The sequence below is a fragment of the Lasioglossum baleicum genome, chromosome 1, assembly GCF_051020765.1.
Source record: "Lasioglossum baleicum chromosome 1, iyLasBale1, whole genome shotgun sequence".
NCBI lineage: Eukaryota > Metazoa > Arthropoda > Insecta > Hymenoptera > Halictidae > Lasioglossum > Lasioglossum baleicum.
The window spans coordinates 20,536,856-20,553,620 of record NC_134929.1 but is presented as its reverse complement, the minus strand read 5'-3'; the positions used below and the strand labels follow the sequence as shown (position 1 = coordinate 20,553,620).

At 40.8% G+C, this 16,765-nt stretch overlaps 2 protein-coding genes across 3 annotated transcripts in view; one reads left to right on the top strand and one right to left on the bottom strand.

Moving 5' to 3' along the window:
• LOC143207386 (14 kDa phosphohistidine phosphatase) overlaps positions 1-16,765 on the bottom strand; it is a 73,822-nt gene that overhangs the window by 28,459 nt on the left and 28,598 nt on the right. The window lies entirely within an intron of this gene.
• LOC143207330 (phosrestin-2) overlaps positions 1-16,765 on the top strand; it is a 53,180-nt gene that overhangs the window by 10,342 nt on the left and 26,073 nt on the right. For both annotated transcript variants that reach the window (XM_076420692.1, XM_076420683.1), the window contains exon 3: positions 2,058-2,206. In XM_076420692.1, coding sequence (XP_076276807.1) covers positions 2,058-2,206 — 149 coding nt within the window. The remainder of the gene's footprint in view (positions 1-2,057; positions 2,207-16,765) is intronic.

Here is a 16,765-nt window from a genome sequence, read left to right as displayed (position 1 = left end):
CGACAGGATTTAATCGTCGCGGCAAACGGTACCATTAGAATGCGCTTGGTTAATTAAAATTAATACACGATGTTAGAGTAATCGCGTAAAATTGATATACAGGGTGAGGCACCTGAAACAGGCCACCTGAATAACTCGGCTGCTATTGGTGCTAGGAAAAAATACATCATATGGAACTTGCTTGGTTTCGAGGGGGCATTGATCTGTTAGTAGCTTTCTTGTAGGTGGACGCGTAAAGGACATATGAAGGTCAACTTCATTTTTTTAAATAGAATGCCCAATATTTTTGATCGAGCTTGGATGAAGCTCAAAATTCTGCGTAAAAAAGTATCGACCCTCCCTCATACACTAACGAGTATAACTGATTCAACACACTTTAAATCAGAATAACTTTTTTATGAATGGACCAAACGACTTCAATTTCTCCGTAAGGCTAGAAGAATTAGTTTAGTAATTCGCGTCTAAAAAATATTTTGAAAAAATGCAATTGGTCGGAATTGCGAAAAAAATAGTAAAAATTGATTTTTACTATCATACTTTTTTAGCTGGGCCAATAACGAAAATTTAAAAGATGTGTTTGGTCAATTCGTTTAAGTGATATACGCTCTGAAAATTTCACTGAAATTGGTTAATTGGTTTATGAGCTATAAACTATCAAAAGTGGTAAAAAGGCCGAAAATCTTGAATCTAGTTTATAGCTCGTAAACCAAAAAACCAATTTCAGTGAAATTTTCATAGCATATATCATTTATACGAATTGACCAAACACATCTTTTAAATTTTCGTTATTGGGCCAGCTAAAAAAGTAGTAAAAATCTATTTTTACTATTTTTTTCGCAATTGCGACCAATTGCATCTTTTCAAAATATTCTTTAGACGTCAATTACTAAACTAATTCTTCTAGCCTTACAGAGAAATTGAAGTCGTTTGGTCCATTCATATAAAAGTTATTCTGATTTAAAGTGTGTTGAATCAGTTATGCTCATTAGTGCATATCATAAATCTAATAGTTAATGAGATATTATCGATATAATTTCCCATATGTATATGTAATAGCTATTACCTGGAAGCTAGTAGGTGCTCGAACTAATACCCCTCAACTTGATTAAGTACAAATGGAAAATTATTTCGATAATATCTCGTTAACTATTAGATTTATGATATACGCAGGTAACTACTTTTTTAATAAAAAAATATCGGGCGTTCTGTTTAAAAAGCTAAAGGTAACCTTCATATGTCCTTTACGTGTCCACCTACAAGAAAGCTACTAGAATCAGATTAATGCCCCCTCGAAACCAAGCAAGTTCCATCTGATGCATTTTTTCCTAACACCAATAGCAGCCGAGTTATTCAGGTGGCCTGTTTCAGGTGCGTCACCCTGTATACGGTGTTACACAGAACTTGAAGAGGAACAAAATTACATATCGCTCGGATAAATCGAATGACTGTAATCGTATCAAGAAGATGCTAAACTAAAAGCTGTCGACAATCATCCAATGCTGGAAACGTGACATTGTTTCGTGCACCGCCGTCGCGTTCAACTGTAATCTGATTACACGCGAATTCGCATCTCGAATGAGCGCTCGTTGTTTAAATCCTTTGTAAAAGTATTAATGTTTCACGGGAGTTTACGGCCGACGATGAGCAACGTTAATTTCCGTAATCGTTAATTGTTACCGACAAATGATTAGGCTCGCAACGGGGAACGACAAGTAAGGGTCACGCGAAATTCATAATCGAATTAACGGTGAAATTTTAATGGTGCCCGACGGACCGTGGATATTCACGCGCCGATGGAATGGATCAATCGATTTTACAGAATGCAAGCGATCGGTTCTAACGTATTTATTCGATGACGTATTCGGTCGTATCTAATCAATTGCTAAACATTTAAGTATTGCATGAGGTATTGTAACAACTTCATATCCATAAAATTTCCAAAATCGTAGGGAATGGAAAAATTCGAAGTCAGAAAATTTTGAAAATTTCTCCGACAAGATTGTAGCAGGCGCATTAGGCGAATCGGTAGGCTAATTCCCGTTTGGTTTCGATGGTAGGTGGAGGAGAAATCGTGCGGGGATGAGTCGAGGCACGAATCAGAAGACAAAGAGACGGCGAGAACCAGCAAGAAGGAGAGCCAAGCCCAGAGATTACTGACGACCCAGTCGTTGCCGCAATTGGAGACGACCGACACGCAAGCCGACAGGTGAGCACGCGATCCTAACCCGTCCAACTATGTTCCGAACGGTTCCGCGGCTTTATGGAGGATTTATGGTCGCGACCGCGCCCCTGGTCAGCCTGCAGTATCATCGGCGACGACGAATATACGCGCGGGGAACGCCTGCGAACTCCAAAAAAAAAACACGTGGATACAGCACCGAAAATTTTCCAGTAAAATTTTTATCTTGTCCAATTTTCAGTTTGCATCCGCAGTCTACTAATTCTTTACCGAGAAGCTACCGCCCTCCGATCTCGTATCTGTTTGGTGAATATCCGAACGTCAAAGGTTAACTTAGCTTAGTTAGGTTAACTTAACAAAGGTTCCTCATAAGGAAGAAGTAAGATCGACCGTTCCAATCATCCTGGACACATCGTGGGAGGGGAAAGAGCGACGAGCACAATTCAAATTCAATAATGGGGCCCGGACTGACAATTCCCTTAGCACGCCATTTCCACGTTATGCCGTCCTTTTACTTGATTCACGTTGGGCAAAGGGTTCTGTGGCACGTGGGTGGAGGTTCCAAAGAGAGATGGAGGGAATAAGGTCTCTTTGATGGTAGCCCGCGACTCTTTTTTCACAGAGGGAAATATGTCGTGCGATAGAATGGAACAAGCTTGTACGAAGTCGCGCTTTAACGTCGATAAAAAATGTACAACATATTGTATATATGTATATACATAACAATACAAACGTGCAATAATTTTTTATGTAATAACAATGTCCAAGAATGTCAGTTGCGTCAAAGCGCCGTAACAACATAAAATCATTTGTCCCAGTTGTAGGACACCGTGTGTAACACAGCAATATTTTTACAACTCGAGCGAAGGTTGGCCGCGCTCCCGGAACACTTTTATCGATCATTTTCCGTTTCCGGCGGCTTCATGCCACTATTTTGCGAGTCACTTTTGTCCGACCTGTCACCGACAACCTGTCGGACGTATCCCATCAGCGCGATGGGCTTCCGGTCTGTGTAATCGAGCCTCGAAAGGTCACGGGTCAAGGGGACATTCTTTCAGCACTCGCTGCGACATTCTTCCCGAAAGCGATGCTGCTACATTCCGAGAAGTTGCGTTTGCTAGGCTTTAGCGGTTTGCAACGTGGAACTGAAATTGTTTCGTCGGAATGTCTCTATGTATCTCCTTGAACGCATCGAGTGATCGTATTCCTTCTTTTTATCGGCGAAACGTTTTATCAGAGCCGACATAGACGGATAGACTTCGCTGGTATCGTTCGATTAACGTTTCCTGAATCAACTGGAGATTACGGTTCAACAGGTTGCAAAATTTCCAGTTTCGAAATATTTCTTTTTTTCATGAGGTGAACGAGAGGGGATCTGCAATCTTTAAGGGTTGTTCATTAATTCTTCGTCTAGTGTTAGATTAAAAAATTGTAAATGACAACAATATGCTGAACAATACAGAGGTCATAATAAGTAAACGTATTTCAAAGTCCAACTCAATAAAACTCGCAGCTGGTCTGCAGTAGAAACGGTCAGCCTTAGTCAGACACTCCACGAAACTCGTTCGACTTTCGAAGTCGATTATCCTCAACGCAGGACCCGCTACGAAAAAATATAGCTGTTCCTTTCGCACTCTATGTTTACATACTATAGAATCATCTCCGTTCTCTCTCAACCACCTGTGTGCCTTCAATTTCCCCGTGAAACAGCCATCGAAAAGGTCGCAAGGCATAGGACCTAGCTAACAGCGTCTGTCGCGCAACCCAGCAAATTTTCGTAGGAAATTGCGCGTGGAACGCATTACACAACGTTCAGACAGAAATCGTGTTAACGATTTCTCCGATCAAAGCGAGAGAGGTTCGAATTCTCGGAGGTACGCAGTTAATAGGCCGCAGGCTCCGAACGTTTCGTCTACTTAGGTTAGATCCACTGCTCAAACAATCCTAATTGCTGCGGCTCGGTGGCTCGCGAACGAACGTCGCGATTCCGGAATGTTTGCTCGGGCATAATAATCGTGACAGATCATGTTCGGCAGTTGTCGACGTATCGGTTGGATGCAACTCGAAACGCTGATGGTGCTTGCCTAGGTTTGCGTTAACAGTTATATCGATGGAGTCTCGTCGTCGGGGTGAATTTACAGCGTTGTTCATCTTGCTCACCTGCTGATCTGATCGCGAGAGATGAATCTTTTGTCGACGGAGGGCTACAGGTCCCTCGAACATCTCATTATCTCGGTTAATTGATCTGCGGCCTGTGTCAACCTGCGGAGAGTCGCTGGATGCACACCTGTCACCTGACACGATTGATCGACGCAGACCCGCCGACCATCATCCGAAATTAATAGTTCATTGTTCCTGGATCTTCGTTGCTGCAACTTCAGTGGAAAGCTCCCTGTGTCTCAAAATATGGGTTATTGTTTATTCTAGTTATTCCGAGAAATATGGACAGATTAGTTTCTTATCGATTCCGCCATATTCATCTATAATGTTACAGTTGGTAGTGTTCCTTAACTGTTCTAAATAGGCTAAGAGAACCACCTATGGGACCAGTAGATATGTAGAAGAACTAGGAGTTTTCAAGTTCAAATTAATTCCAGAAGAATTTATGCAGGAGGTAGCTCTCGAAAAAACATTTCGCACGTTTTCTCTTTCGTCGGTCAGTATCCATGTTGAACAGGATGAAAATTGCTCTTGGAGGTGGACAAAATCATCACTTTCATCAACATTGCGAGTCGTGTTCGGTGCAGAACTCGTTTGAATAAACTAATATGCAATCGCGCTGGACACATACAAGACAGCGAAGGGTCAGCTCCCCATCTCCGTCGACAATCTCCGTTTCTGAAGCTCGTGTACCGTTCGCCATCCATATTTATGAATCTTTGCTCTTAGCCACGAGGTAACGTCGCCGTTAGGTTCGTCGACGACCTTTCTCGCATTCAATCGACGGCCCACTGCGGGTTCAATTTCCTGCAGCATCCGACGAGTTTCAATTTACTCCTCCGGCGTGTTTCGTCGCCGAGCCGAGCGAGAACTCCGATCGGCCCGGTGGGTGTGATTTAATTAGCCGCGCGTAATTAATCAGCCAGCCATGCGGACCTTCGGGGTCCGCGGCCACAAGCGCTCAAACATCTGTTGCGGGACCCGAGAACCCTGTTCGACGGTGTAACAGGCCTGCATTCGAGTGTTTATAACTGGTACACACTTATTATGTGGTCGAAGCTTCTCTCTTTGTTCAGTGATCTGCAGGCTGGCTTCTTTTGGGATTCAGTCACGCTTTTGTTGACTCTCGAATATTTTCGCAGGGTCTGCACAGCTCTGCAGGCCTCAGGTATACTTTTTCTTCGTATACACTGGCTTAGATATTTTCGTTTTCGAGGTAGTCCTATTTCTCTGCTCCAACTACTGCGAGCTTTTAATAAATACAGTGCTGTGAATAATTATAACTCATTAAGTAAGTTTTGCTACATTTATGATGAGGTAGTACGACCTTTTCTATGCAAACAGTTACTTGCTATCTCTTCTTCGTGCACTGTAGTAGCTGAATGTTTTAAGACAAGGAGATTTGAGCTGTGAATATTTATAAACTCGGTCGCTGTTCATACCTCATTCAGAACGTTCCTGAAGTTTTGTCAGATCTGCTTAGTGATAGTAATATTACAGCAATACTAAATACTAAATGAAAGATACTAAAATTAATAATTAGTCTACATATACTTATTCACAGCTTAAACCACAATTTTAACAACAAATGCCATTTTTCCAAATTTCTGAGGAACGAAACTATTATTTTCTGTTTGCTCACTTTTGTTTTGTATGTGAGAATATAAAAATGCATAAACGGATTCGTCAATTTTTATTTCGGTACTATGAAAAACATAAAAATATGGTTGAGTTTATAATTATTCACAGCACTGCATATATGCATTTGGCTATCTTCCGTTTACGTGACCCTCCAATCAATTTATTTTTGGAATCACCACATTTTTCAAAAGCCCCACGATTTTACTTCTTCGGTTCTAAGAGTCCTTATTTTTCACTCGCTGTCGTTCCTATCTCGTGGATTGACTTATGCTTTCACAGGTTCTCAAATTTTCACAGACCCTACAGTAGGACCTATATTTCTTCTCATACACCATTGTATCCTTGACCCATCTTAGATACCTCTCCCTTGGATTTACCGATGCTTGCACGGCTTCTTAAATTTTTCACAGGCTCCACAATTCTTTCTTAGACCCTTTCTCTTACCACTCGTTAACCTCTTCTTTTGTACCTGCATACTGTGTGTGTGAATTCATCTATAACCACCTTCTCTACAATACTTTCATTTTAGCTATCATTCACTTTCCTGCACTTTGGAGCCCTCTAGACGTTTATTCTACGTTCCATTCGATTCCTCTTTTATTTTGCTAGCCTCCGGAACAGTCCAAGCGTACTTTCTATTTGGATTTACTCACAGTTTTGTGTATCCTCGAGTTGTGCAAGCTCTCAACGTGAATATATTCGTCTCGGTTCTCTCTCTGCGAGCCCCTGGGGGTTGGGTTCGAATTGGTAGAAAGTTGCGGCCCGATCGATTCGATTGGTCATACGCGCGTCACGTTCGCTCTCCAACAATAAATTTATCGTCAACTTGAAATGACTCCCTGTGAAATAACGATATCCAGCCCTGTATATATTCCCGTCTACTCGAGTTTCAAACGGATCGTTCGACGCTCGAGTGCGCCGTGTTCCCGATCAAAACAGGTATCGCGTTAGCCATGCTCGTACACGTGAATGGATTTTCTCTGCTTCTCGTCAAGGAGTCGCATAACCGTTCCGATTTGCCGGCTCGTTCTCTTTCTCCGTTAGTAAATCTCCTAAGCAAATATTCGTTTATGAAGAGCGCGAGATTACAAGGCGGCCGAGAAGATCAAAGAAGAAGGGAGCAGAAGAGAATTAAAAAATTGAAAGGGAGCATATGTAAGGGACACAATAATTCGCATGTGTCGCAACAAAGCGGCACACAGTGGTCCGGATCGAAGAAGTCGGTGTAATTTTGTTATAACTTTTGAACTATTAGAGATATCGCAATGAAATTTTCGCGAAAAATATTTAAAAAATAGTAATTCTTACCTAGAGATAATTAAATATTTTTTGCACTTGTTAAACAATCATTTTTACTAACTTTTCGTTGTGTGTGTGTGATATTTTTTATTAAATAATGAATTGTTCAAATATAGTTTTTCATTAAAAAGTGTTTATTTCATGTGCCCTAGATTTTCCAAAATTATGCAATAATCACCGGTCGGTAATGTGTTAACAATAATCTGAAAGAGTTTTCGAACGCTGCACAAGGTTTCAACGATAGGAATAAATACAGCGAGAATATTAATATTTATTTTTATATTTAATATAGTTATATTTTTTAAATAAAAGTGACTATCGAAGTTAATTTACATATATATCTTTACTCTATTTATCTCTTATAATGTTATTGCAAAAACGTTCGTATTTGGAAGACATTTGATCAGTCATACGAGCCTGTTTTATGCAAACGAAACTCGTCGCAAAGTAACATTGACAGCTTCGAACAATGATAAGTTGCAAAGTAGGGGGAGGTAGGACAAGATTCTTGCATTATTATTTTCAGGGTTCTCTAGATATTCCTTGTCAAATGTAAAAAATTTGGCCAATTTTTTTATTTCATTGAATATTAACTTTTAACATATTGTGAACAATAACTTTTAGTGTCGATGTTAATTTTGTAACACAAAAGAGTGCACAACATCGTAAACAAAAAGATATAAGAAATATTAAGTGGTGTGATCAGGGCACCTGGAAGAAGAGAAGCAATTTTCTTGGTGAAAAAAAGTACCATCTCTAAATGTCTACCTTTAAGTATTCGTCCTAATTACAATTCTTGGTAAACTGCATTAATTTTTTCATTTTCGAGGTTCATTGACATTTAGGAAGCAATACGTTAGAAATCGATATGAGGAATTGACTTTTTAGCTAAATGACACCAACTTCTTCGATCTGGACCACAGTTGAACACGGCAGATCCGAAACTGGAACGTCCCAGGCAATTCATAGGCGAGTACACTGGTGCGAAACGCGAGGTTCCGTAGTTTGCAATTGGAAATATTAACGCGGAAGCTGTAATTGGTGAGTGGCCGTCTCTCGTCGATCAAGCCGCATACATTGTTAATTGGACATCCCGGCTACCGAATTCCACGCCGCGGGGAGGGGGTTGTGGAATTTTTGAAAAGCGACACGTGGTGTCCGGCAGCCATTGTTCGAACGTTATTATTCGTTACGAGCCGATATTATTTTTCATTTGTTTGCGAATACACACGCTGGGGAAATATTTCCGTTTAATTCGCGGATCAATTTGCAATCGCGTCGTATTCGCCGAACGGGAAAGATACCGCGGGGATAATGAATATTAATAGAGCCCGATTGACGTCGATTCCGAGTGACCATCTTCTTGACCGCCGCGCTGCACCGCATTGCACTGCACTGCACTGCACACGCCGGTTATATCCCGCAATTAATTAAAGCGAACCGTTAATCGTGTTATGAATATTTCATCGGCAGGATATCCATTAATTGCGATGCAAAAGGCGGCAGCAACCAGAGCTCTTACTGCGATTAAACGGGAGATTCTCTGCACGGATCTCCGAGCACTTCAACCCTTAATCACTGTGGACGTCGAAAATTACCTCTTCAGGATAATATTTTCCCCGGGGACGCAATTATTAAAACTGCAAGCATTTCCCTCTGTATATTATCCTGAGCTTTACTTTGCAATCAATCCCGACTTCATTCTAAATAACGTACATGAATTATTTTAGCTTGCTCCGATTTAACGAGATTTAACAATTCATGTGGTTTTAGATCAGTTAGTACACATTATCGGTACACAGTATTAATGCAGCGTAACGTGTAATATTCAGAAATTCATTTTATTTCAATAGTGACGCACAGAGACGGGAAGATTGATACATTTACTAGGTTACCATCGCCACATATCGGATAACAAATACATACAATTTCCATGGTCACCCGGGTCTTTTATGCTGTGCTTCAAATATTGCAATTTTTTATTATAGCAGTACCGCGAATATATCGATGGTTTTACAAAATCATTTTATTCCAAGAGTGACTGAACGGAAATATTGGTAATTTACTACGTTTTTAACATTAAATTTTTCATGTTTGCAACAAGGCATTTTAATCCTTGTTCCACCAATTGCGATTGTTCTTCAAAAAGAACACTTTTCGAAGGAAACGCAGGTATACTAAAGACGATGCCACAATCGAATATGCATAAGACTGGAGAACAAAAATCATGCTTCGAGCTTGAACAGAGTAATTCTCTTGTAGAGACTGAATTATGAAGAAACATGCTTGAGAACATTGTGTTAAACGGCCATGAATGGCTTGGGAATTTTACATGAACAGACCAAGGGAAGAAAATGTGTAAAATATGATACAGTGGGCAGGAAATGCCTCGTGCCATGGTAGTGCGAGGGTTAAACCGTTTACAGCAGGGCTTCGGAGACGGTAGACAAAATTCTTCACTTCAACTTCGACTGCTCTTTTTTTACCTCCGACTCCGAATCCGACTCTCCAAATTGAAAAAATATGTACTCAAAATAAGTAACACATTACCGACCGGTGATTATTGCATAATTTTGAAAAATCTATGGTTCTATAGCTAAATATTGGGTTGGCATATAAGTTCGTTCGGTTTTTGTGATTTATTTCAATGTAAAAAACCGAACGAACTTATTTGCCAACCCAATACTTCTTCATGGAACCTTCAACAGTGATAGCAATTTCCATTGTGAACTAACAAGTCACTCAATAACGTTATTATTGAATATATATTAGGTTGGGGAAAAAGAAATCCATTATTTTTACGTTATCTCAAACGGAGAAATGATAGATTTCTTTTTCCCCAACCTAATATATTAAAAGAAAATTTCTATGTTTTCTTTCGGTACAGCACAATTATTGAAAATCCTATTAATATGCTTTCGGTAGGTAAAGTGTTAAGAGTTGTAATAAAACTGAATAAATAGTTGAAATATTGTATTAAAGTCTAAGAATATGGAACAGATAACTCTGATACAACACAACACGACTGTTACTTTCTCACTTTCAGAAAATAGTTAGAAAATACTACTGCCATAACTTTAACTGGTTCTCCTCTACATAGTGCCGAGGTATATACATATACAATAGATCGAATATTAGCAATTTATCAATGTATACATAAATCTATTAATGATTTATAAACAAAAGAGCCAGAGTTGGAGTCGGAGTCGATATATTTTTTTCCAACTCTGACTCCGACTCCGAGAGTCGATATACAGGGTATTTCCACCTAACTTGTGTGACCACCTTGAATATCTTTGTTGTTTTTAAAGATACGTCAGATGTTTGAAGGACACGATACCAAAAAAATTTTTGTGTTTATGTAATTTTTTTTAGAGATATAGAGGTCACCTTCATTTTTTTTAATGGAATGAGATATTTTTTAATACATCAGTCGATGCAGCTGGACATTCGTTATAAAAAGGTACTAATCTATGTGGTCAAGTTACGTGAAATACCCTGTATAGCTTTTTCTTACTCCGGCTCCGACTCCAGTGATCAGCAATTACTCCCAAACTCCGACTTCGACTCCGAAGCCCTGGTTTACAGGACTAATTGGCAAGGAAGAAAACTGCGGGGAGCAAGGACACGGGCTTGTAATGGCGCGGAACGCGGACGGAATGTCACGGACATCCCGTAATTTTCTGGAGTAGACCATCGTCACGCGAAACGGTTCAGGGATGCGTTCCCCTTTCGGGCCATTACGCCCGTAATGCCGGAATTGTTCGATAAATCGGAAACACCGGCACGCAGAAGCTTGCGCGCTGCGAAACTGCTGGAAAACTAAGGCGAGGCCCTTGAAAAAGACGTTCAAACTTAAGAGCACATAGTTCCTGGATCTCATTTCACTTTTCTGGACCGTGGGACCTCTCCTCATTATTAGACTATTAACTTTGCATTGTACATCAATATGTAGCTACGAAGGTACAGAGGGTTAACTTACATCTCTAATTCGAGGAGAAAGCTACAAGTATCAAAGATGAAACGCGGCCAGAGACTACACCGGTATTGTAGGATTAATATTTCCTAAATGAAATTGGATCAGAGTCGACGTGCAATTAACTCTCAAAGGTGAGCAGAACTCTCCAAAGCATCGCGATACCGTTCAAAGGGCAACTACTAATACCACTGTGTGTGTATCGCAAACAAAACTTCACCGACAGTACTGCTCCCTCGTCTTTATTCGTGTTTGGTTGTTGCATCCGAAATGTACGTTTTTCGAATGCAAATCTTCTTGAACGTTTCGATAGAAATGTTATTACAGTCTACTCTCGAATGGCAACTCTGAGGGAGAGAGGTGCCACTAAAAATTGCTGTACCGTTAGTCAAAATATTGTGTACATTATTAAATATGTCAGGATCTAATCAATTACTAAACATTTAGATATTGTATGAGCTATTATACCAATTCCCCATATCCATAAAATTTAAAAGATCATAGGGAATGGAAATATTCTAGCTAGGAAGAAATGTTTAATTTTCAAGTTGCAATTGCTCCGGGTGCGAAGGGTTAACACGTAAAGTAATCGTGAAAAATCGGACATTTCATAGGCGACAACCTAATACGTTGGACGTTCCGAAGAAAAGGTCCAAGTTGTTCACGGAAGAAATTACGAAGCATTGAAAATCACCTCGCGAACGCCTGCCAATGACGGTCATACATTTCGCGAGGACTATTACGAAGTTGCCGCGTTGTCATGGTCTTGTATTGTGTTAGTCCGACGGAAAAGAACACTGAATCCCGTAATCTGTACGTGTCAAGGGAATAAAAGAGGGTGTCAAGGTTGGCGAGCATGCATCCATGACAAAGAAACTCGTCAAAGTTCCCCTTTCGCTAAACCTGATCAAGTTTCGCTTTGTTAAAATGGTCCCTCTCTATTATTTTTTCTGAGGGTCAAGGAGAAATCCACGGAAATCCCGAGAGGGGAGCAAGAATTGAAAACGAAGTCCCTCGGTGGCTAAACTTGGCCAGGAAAGTTACAGGAGAAAGGGACAATACAGAGAGATGAGAATGTATATGTGGGGTTTCAACCTCTGCAATCTTTCCTATAATTGTCAGAAGTTCCAGTACCGCACGTGTAAAGCTTATATTTATACAATAAGAAGAAGTGCAATCATTTGTTCAACCTTCCTGGTTCGTTTCATTGCCTTTCCAACTTTCCGGGAAACTCTACAATCTTTTTTGTCATAAGCTCCAAGGCTGGGATCACGTGCGAAGTTTGTATTTATAACCGAAATCTTCGTTTATGAAGAAAGTTACAAGGCTGCTAAGCTAAAGAAGAGAAAACAAAATGGAAAGGCGAAGAGAAAAGGGTAAAATAATTCAGTCTTCCTGGTTCGTTACATTTCTAAATAATATTTACTAGACCTTCGAATAAGTCGAAGTACAACACTACCAGTGTCCTACACGCCACAGGAGTTTCTTGGGGAGAACCCCGGAGTAGGGAGAGCTAGCCAGGCCTGAAGTAGAAGATAACAGCCTGAAGGGGACGAAATAAAAAATAGGGGAGCAGAGAAAGAGGCGGAATAATTAGCATATATGGTAATAAAGCGGTATCACGTGGAACGAGGCCCGAGAGACCCGAAAGTAGACCGTCCTTATTATTTTTTTTCGAAGGAATCAAGGAGACATCGACGGAAACGAGGGTGTCTGAAATTGAAACAGAAGTCTCTAGCGAAGTTTTGTAATAATTAGCACCCCGTGAAGCTCAGCGTTGGAACAGAAATGTAGAATATGGAACAACAAGTTCCGTCGAATCGAGCAACCCCCTCCGACGAAAGTCTCGACGAATGCCCCGACGCGACGTTCCAGGCGTAGAAACTTTAATTTTCTTCTCGGATTGCGGGAACAGTTCGCGTACTTTTTTAATAAAACCTCAGCTCGGGTTAGAAACCGCCTCTTCGCGTCGACTTTCAAGAGAAAAAATATACGGGACGATCGCCCGGGAAAGCTAACTGGCGTTTCTCACCCTTGATTCGCATACGTTCGCAGAGTTTCGTTATCAGCGCGCCACGACCGCTCCCGTAAAGTACACATAAAGCGACCGCAAACCTCTGAAGAATTTCGAAACAGCCACGACGTACGTGGAAGTTTCAATATTATCGTGTCAACAGCTCAATCCCAATATTTTTAAGATCTCGTTAAGTTTAGTTTCGTTTAAAACTACTGGACAGAGTTTATAGTTGGTAGAATTGATGAAAAAAACACAAAATTATGTTACGTTACAATAACAAACAGAATACATTATTTTTGTGGTTATCCGGTTTTCGGAATTGGACCAGCAGCATCAACGCCGCACTTTCGATTTCGAAATAGAGCGTGGCCGTAAAAGGTAAACCGGGCGCAACAATAACGACCGGTGCGGGTCACAAACAGAACTATCCTCGCGTAACAGTATCGAAACTCGCACGATAACAGACGGCTCGTTGTTCCCGTGCTACTGATACGGTTTCGTAAACCCGTATGCGAGAAAAGACACGACCGAAACCTCGATGTTTTCACGGTTGGACGTTCCACGGTTGCAACGTGGAAATTCCAGCAAATGCTCGCGTGCAACACGCAGCGTTTGCAAATCGAAACGAAGCCTCACCCTTGACCCGATACACGCCGCTTTGGCGAGGCAGTGGCTTCAATATGAAAAGCTACCGGCATTCTCGAACCCGCAAGCTTCGTCTCTCTTTTCATTTATTTTCTTTCTCGACCGCGGCGCTTATTACTTCCCGGGAACGGTCCTTTTTCACATCGCAGCAGTCCCATGTCCTTTCTCGGACGATCTCCGAGAGTATAACTGCCATAAATTCTGCTATACGCTGACCGCCGCAGTAGCCCATCTTCTGGATCTCTCGGTGCAACGCGGCGTAGTCGAAATGCACTTTTTCCGAGCTCTTGTTGCTCCGAAGATTTGATGCAGAGTGACGTTCCTGGACGATGTTGAACGTTAAGAAATTGTGATCTTGAAGACTCGAAAATAAAAGTTTTCTGAAGGTTATTCTTGCGAGATATCAAGGTCGTTGATGTTTTTATAAATGGGACTGTGTGTTTTGGTCGTCAGATAATCGATACAAAATAGCGAAATGATTTCTGCTATAATTTTCTGTATCGAATAGAAAGAGTAGAAAGGAATATCGATTGGCCGCGTTACAATGACAATAATTCGGGTGGTCCATCGAAGTGGTCCACGCTGCACAAGGGATGCAGAGGCGGCTGCAAGCCGGTGCGTTCGATGTGTTCGTTCGCGTTTTATATAGCGTTCGTTCCCGCAGCTGCCTGGAAAATTGACTCGCTCACTGAAAAGTTATTACATAGTGCGACGATCCGATAGTATAGTGTTCACCGCGTCCGTTCGACACTCGTAAAACTCCTCTGGCAAAGTGCTCATAAGCGTTCGATAAGATCGCTCGAGCGTGTTCGATGCATTGACGCTCTCTGCCTAGAGAGAAAGAGCGAGAGAGATAAATCCTAGGGGAAGATCGTGGATAATGGAACGCCCCTCTCAGACTCGCGACACGTCGAAAAGACAAAGAACGGTGTCGTGCACCGTCCGGGTGCATGCCATAAATATCCCGACCTCAACAGGCTGCTGCACATGTAAACGCACTGATGTTGCAGGGGGACACTGCAGATAAGACGTGATAAGACGTTCTGCTCCCCGGGTTCGAACATATTTTCTCCCGGTTTCTCTTTTTTACGACTCGTTAGGAATTTGTACCTCCAATTGCAATCGAGCAACGACATTTACTGTGTATAGCGAGTCGAAAGAAAGAGAATAAAATTTTTATTCGTTCAAGGCTTCCTTTATTTATACGTGTGCCTCCATACGATCTTACTCCGTACGTAAATTATTGTAGAGATGTTTATAAACCATAAAATTCAACGTCATCGAAGATCGCAGAAAATTTAGCTTATTAATAGCATGTTGATATATTATTTTCAAGTGTATACAATTTTTAAAGGGTGGAAGATATATTTGGAGTTTGCTCTTTTTTCTTACAATCACAAGGAAATTTTTATTTTGCATAAAGTCTACTTATTAGTCATATATAGACTGCGGAGTTTATGCATTTATGACAAAAATGAGTAGGTGTAATTCAAAGCAGGAAAAAGATTAAAAGAGTTTAACAATGCCAATATACTATCTTTTACAGATATAAATCATTAATGAGGAAAATCAATTTTTAATTAGCTCGTATGTAGCTTGCAATTGATGTATAAAAATTTTATTTTGCATAAAGATCCGCAGTCTAGACATATATAATTGTGCTGTTCCAATTGGAATTGCTTTCTTTTCTCGTTGAAATCTATCAACATTTTCTGTAGCTCTCTAGTCCATTGGTTCTGCTAATATTTGATTGGAAAACATAATCTATATAATCTATACTAAAATTATACTCTATGTACAGGGTGTATAAACAGTCATCCGTTCCAGGGGTGAATCTAACCTTTGGATCAGTGGACATTTGTAAGAGAAACTATAAAATATTTATAACAAAGCAAATTTTTGTTAGTTTGTTTTTACATCAATACCTTCTACTCGTCGAGAAGAGAAAAAGTTTGAAAGGAGCCACATGTCGCAAACAAATAGTTATTGAGATATAAGCTGTTGAAGTTCTTGCAAAATTTGATTGTGTAGAATTATACGCATAGACAAAAGCCTACTAGATACTACAGTCCACATGACCGTGTCGATGAGACAGAACATGATCGTAAGTTTAAAGGGACATTCGTCGCTAGGCCTGTACCAAGTTATTATCGTCTCCCAGCCCATTCGAATCATACATTTGAAGTTGCAAAATGTGAAAGAATACCTTATATCCATTGTTACACATAAGAAGGCTGCTCTTTACTTTACCGGACTCAAAATTTGTGCCTTTCTCCTACGATTACAAGGTTCAATGCATATTTACAACACACTTTAATGTTATACAATATGTACCAATCCTCTTCCTCTTTCCACTCTCACCATCGCCTTTTCAGCGGGACCTACTGTTTATGGTGGGTTCCGAACCACCTTTTTGCCAACAACACGTGAAAAAACACCCCGGGTGGGTCACTTTCCGGTTTTTTACCAGACGGTCACCCATCCTAGTGCGGTTCACGTTCCACATTGTTTAACTTCGGTGATCCAACGAGAACCGGTGCTTTCAACGGGACTACGGTTGTTGGCTGCCTTTCTCCTACGAATTATGATGTATTTTGTACGTAATCCAGTAGATTTGTACCCGGCGCGTATGCAGATCGAAGTTTCGAACCTCTAGGATCAATAGTGGAGGAGTTATGGTCGCTTAAAGTTGAGCATATTTCCAGTTTCTTGTCAGGTAAGGCCGCCGCCATATTGATTTGTAGTGACACTCGCACGCCGCTTACCGAGTTGGTTAGCAGCAAGAGTTGGCGGCAAGGTAAGCTGCTCGCGGTCGTCACTACAAACCAATATGGCGGCGACCTTACCT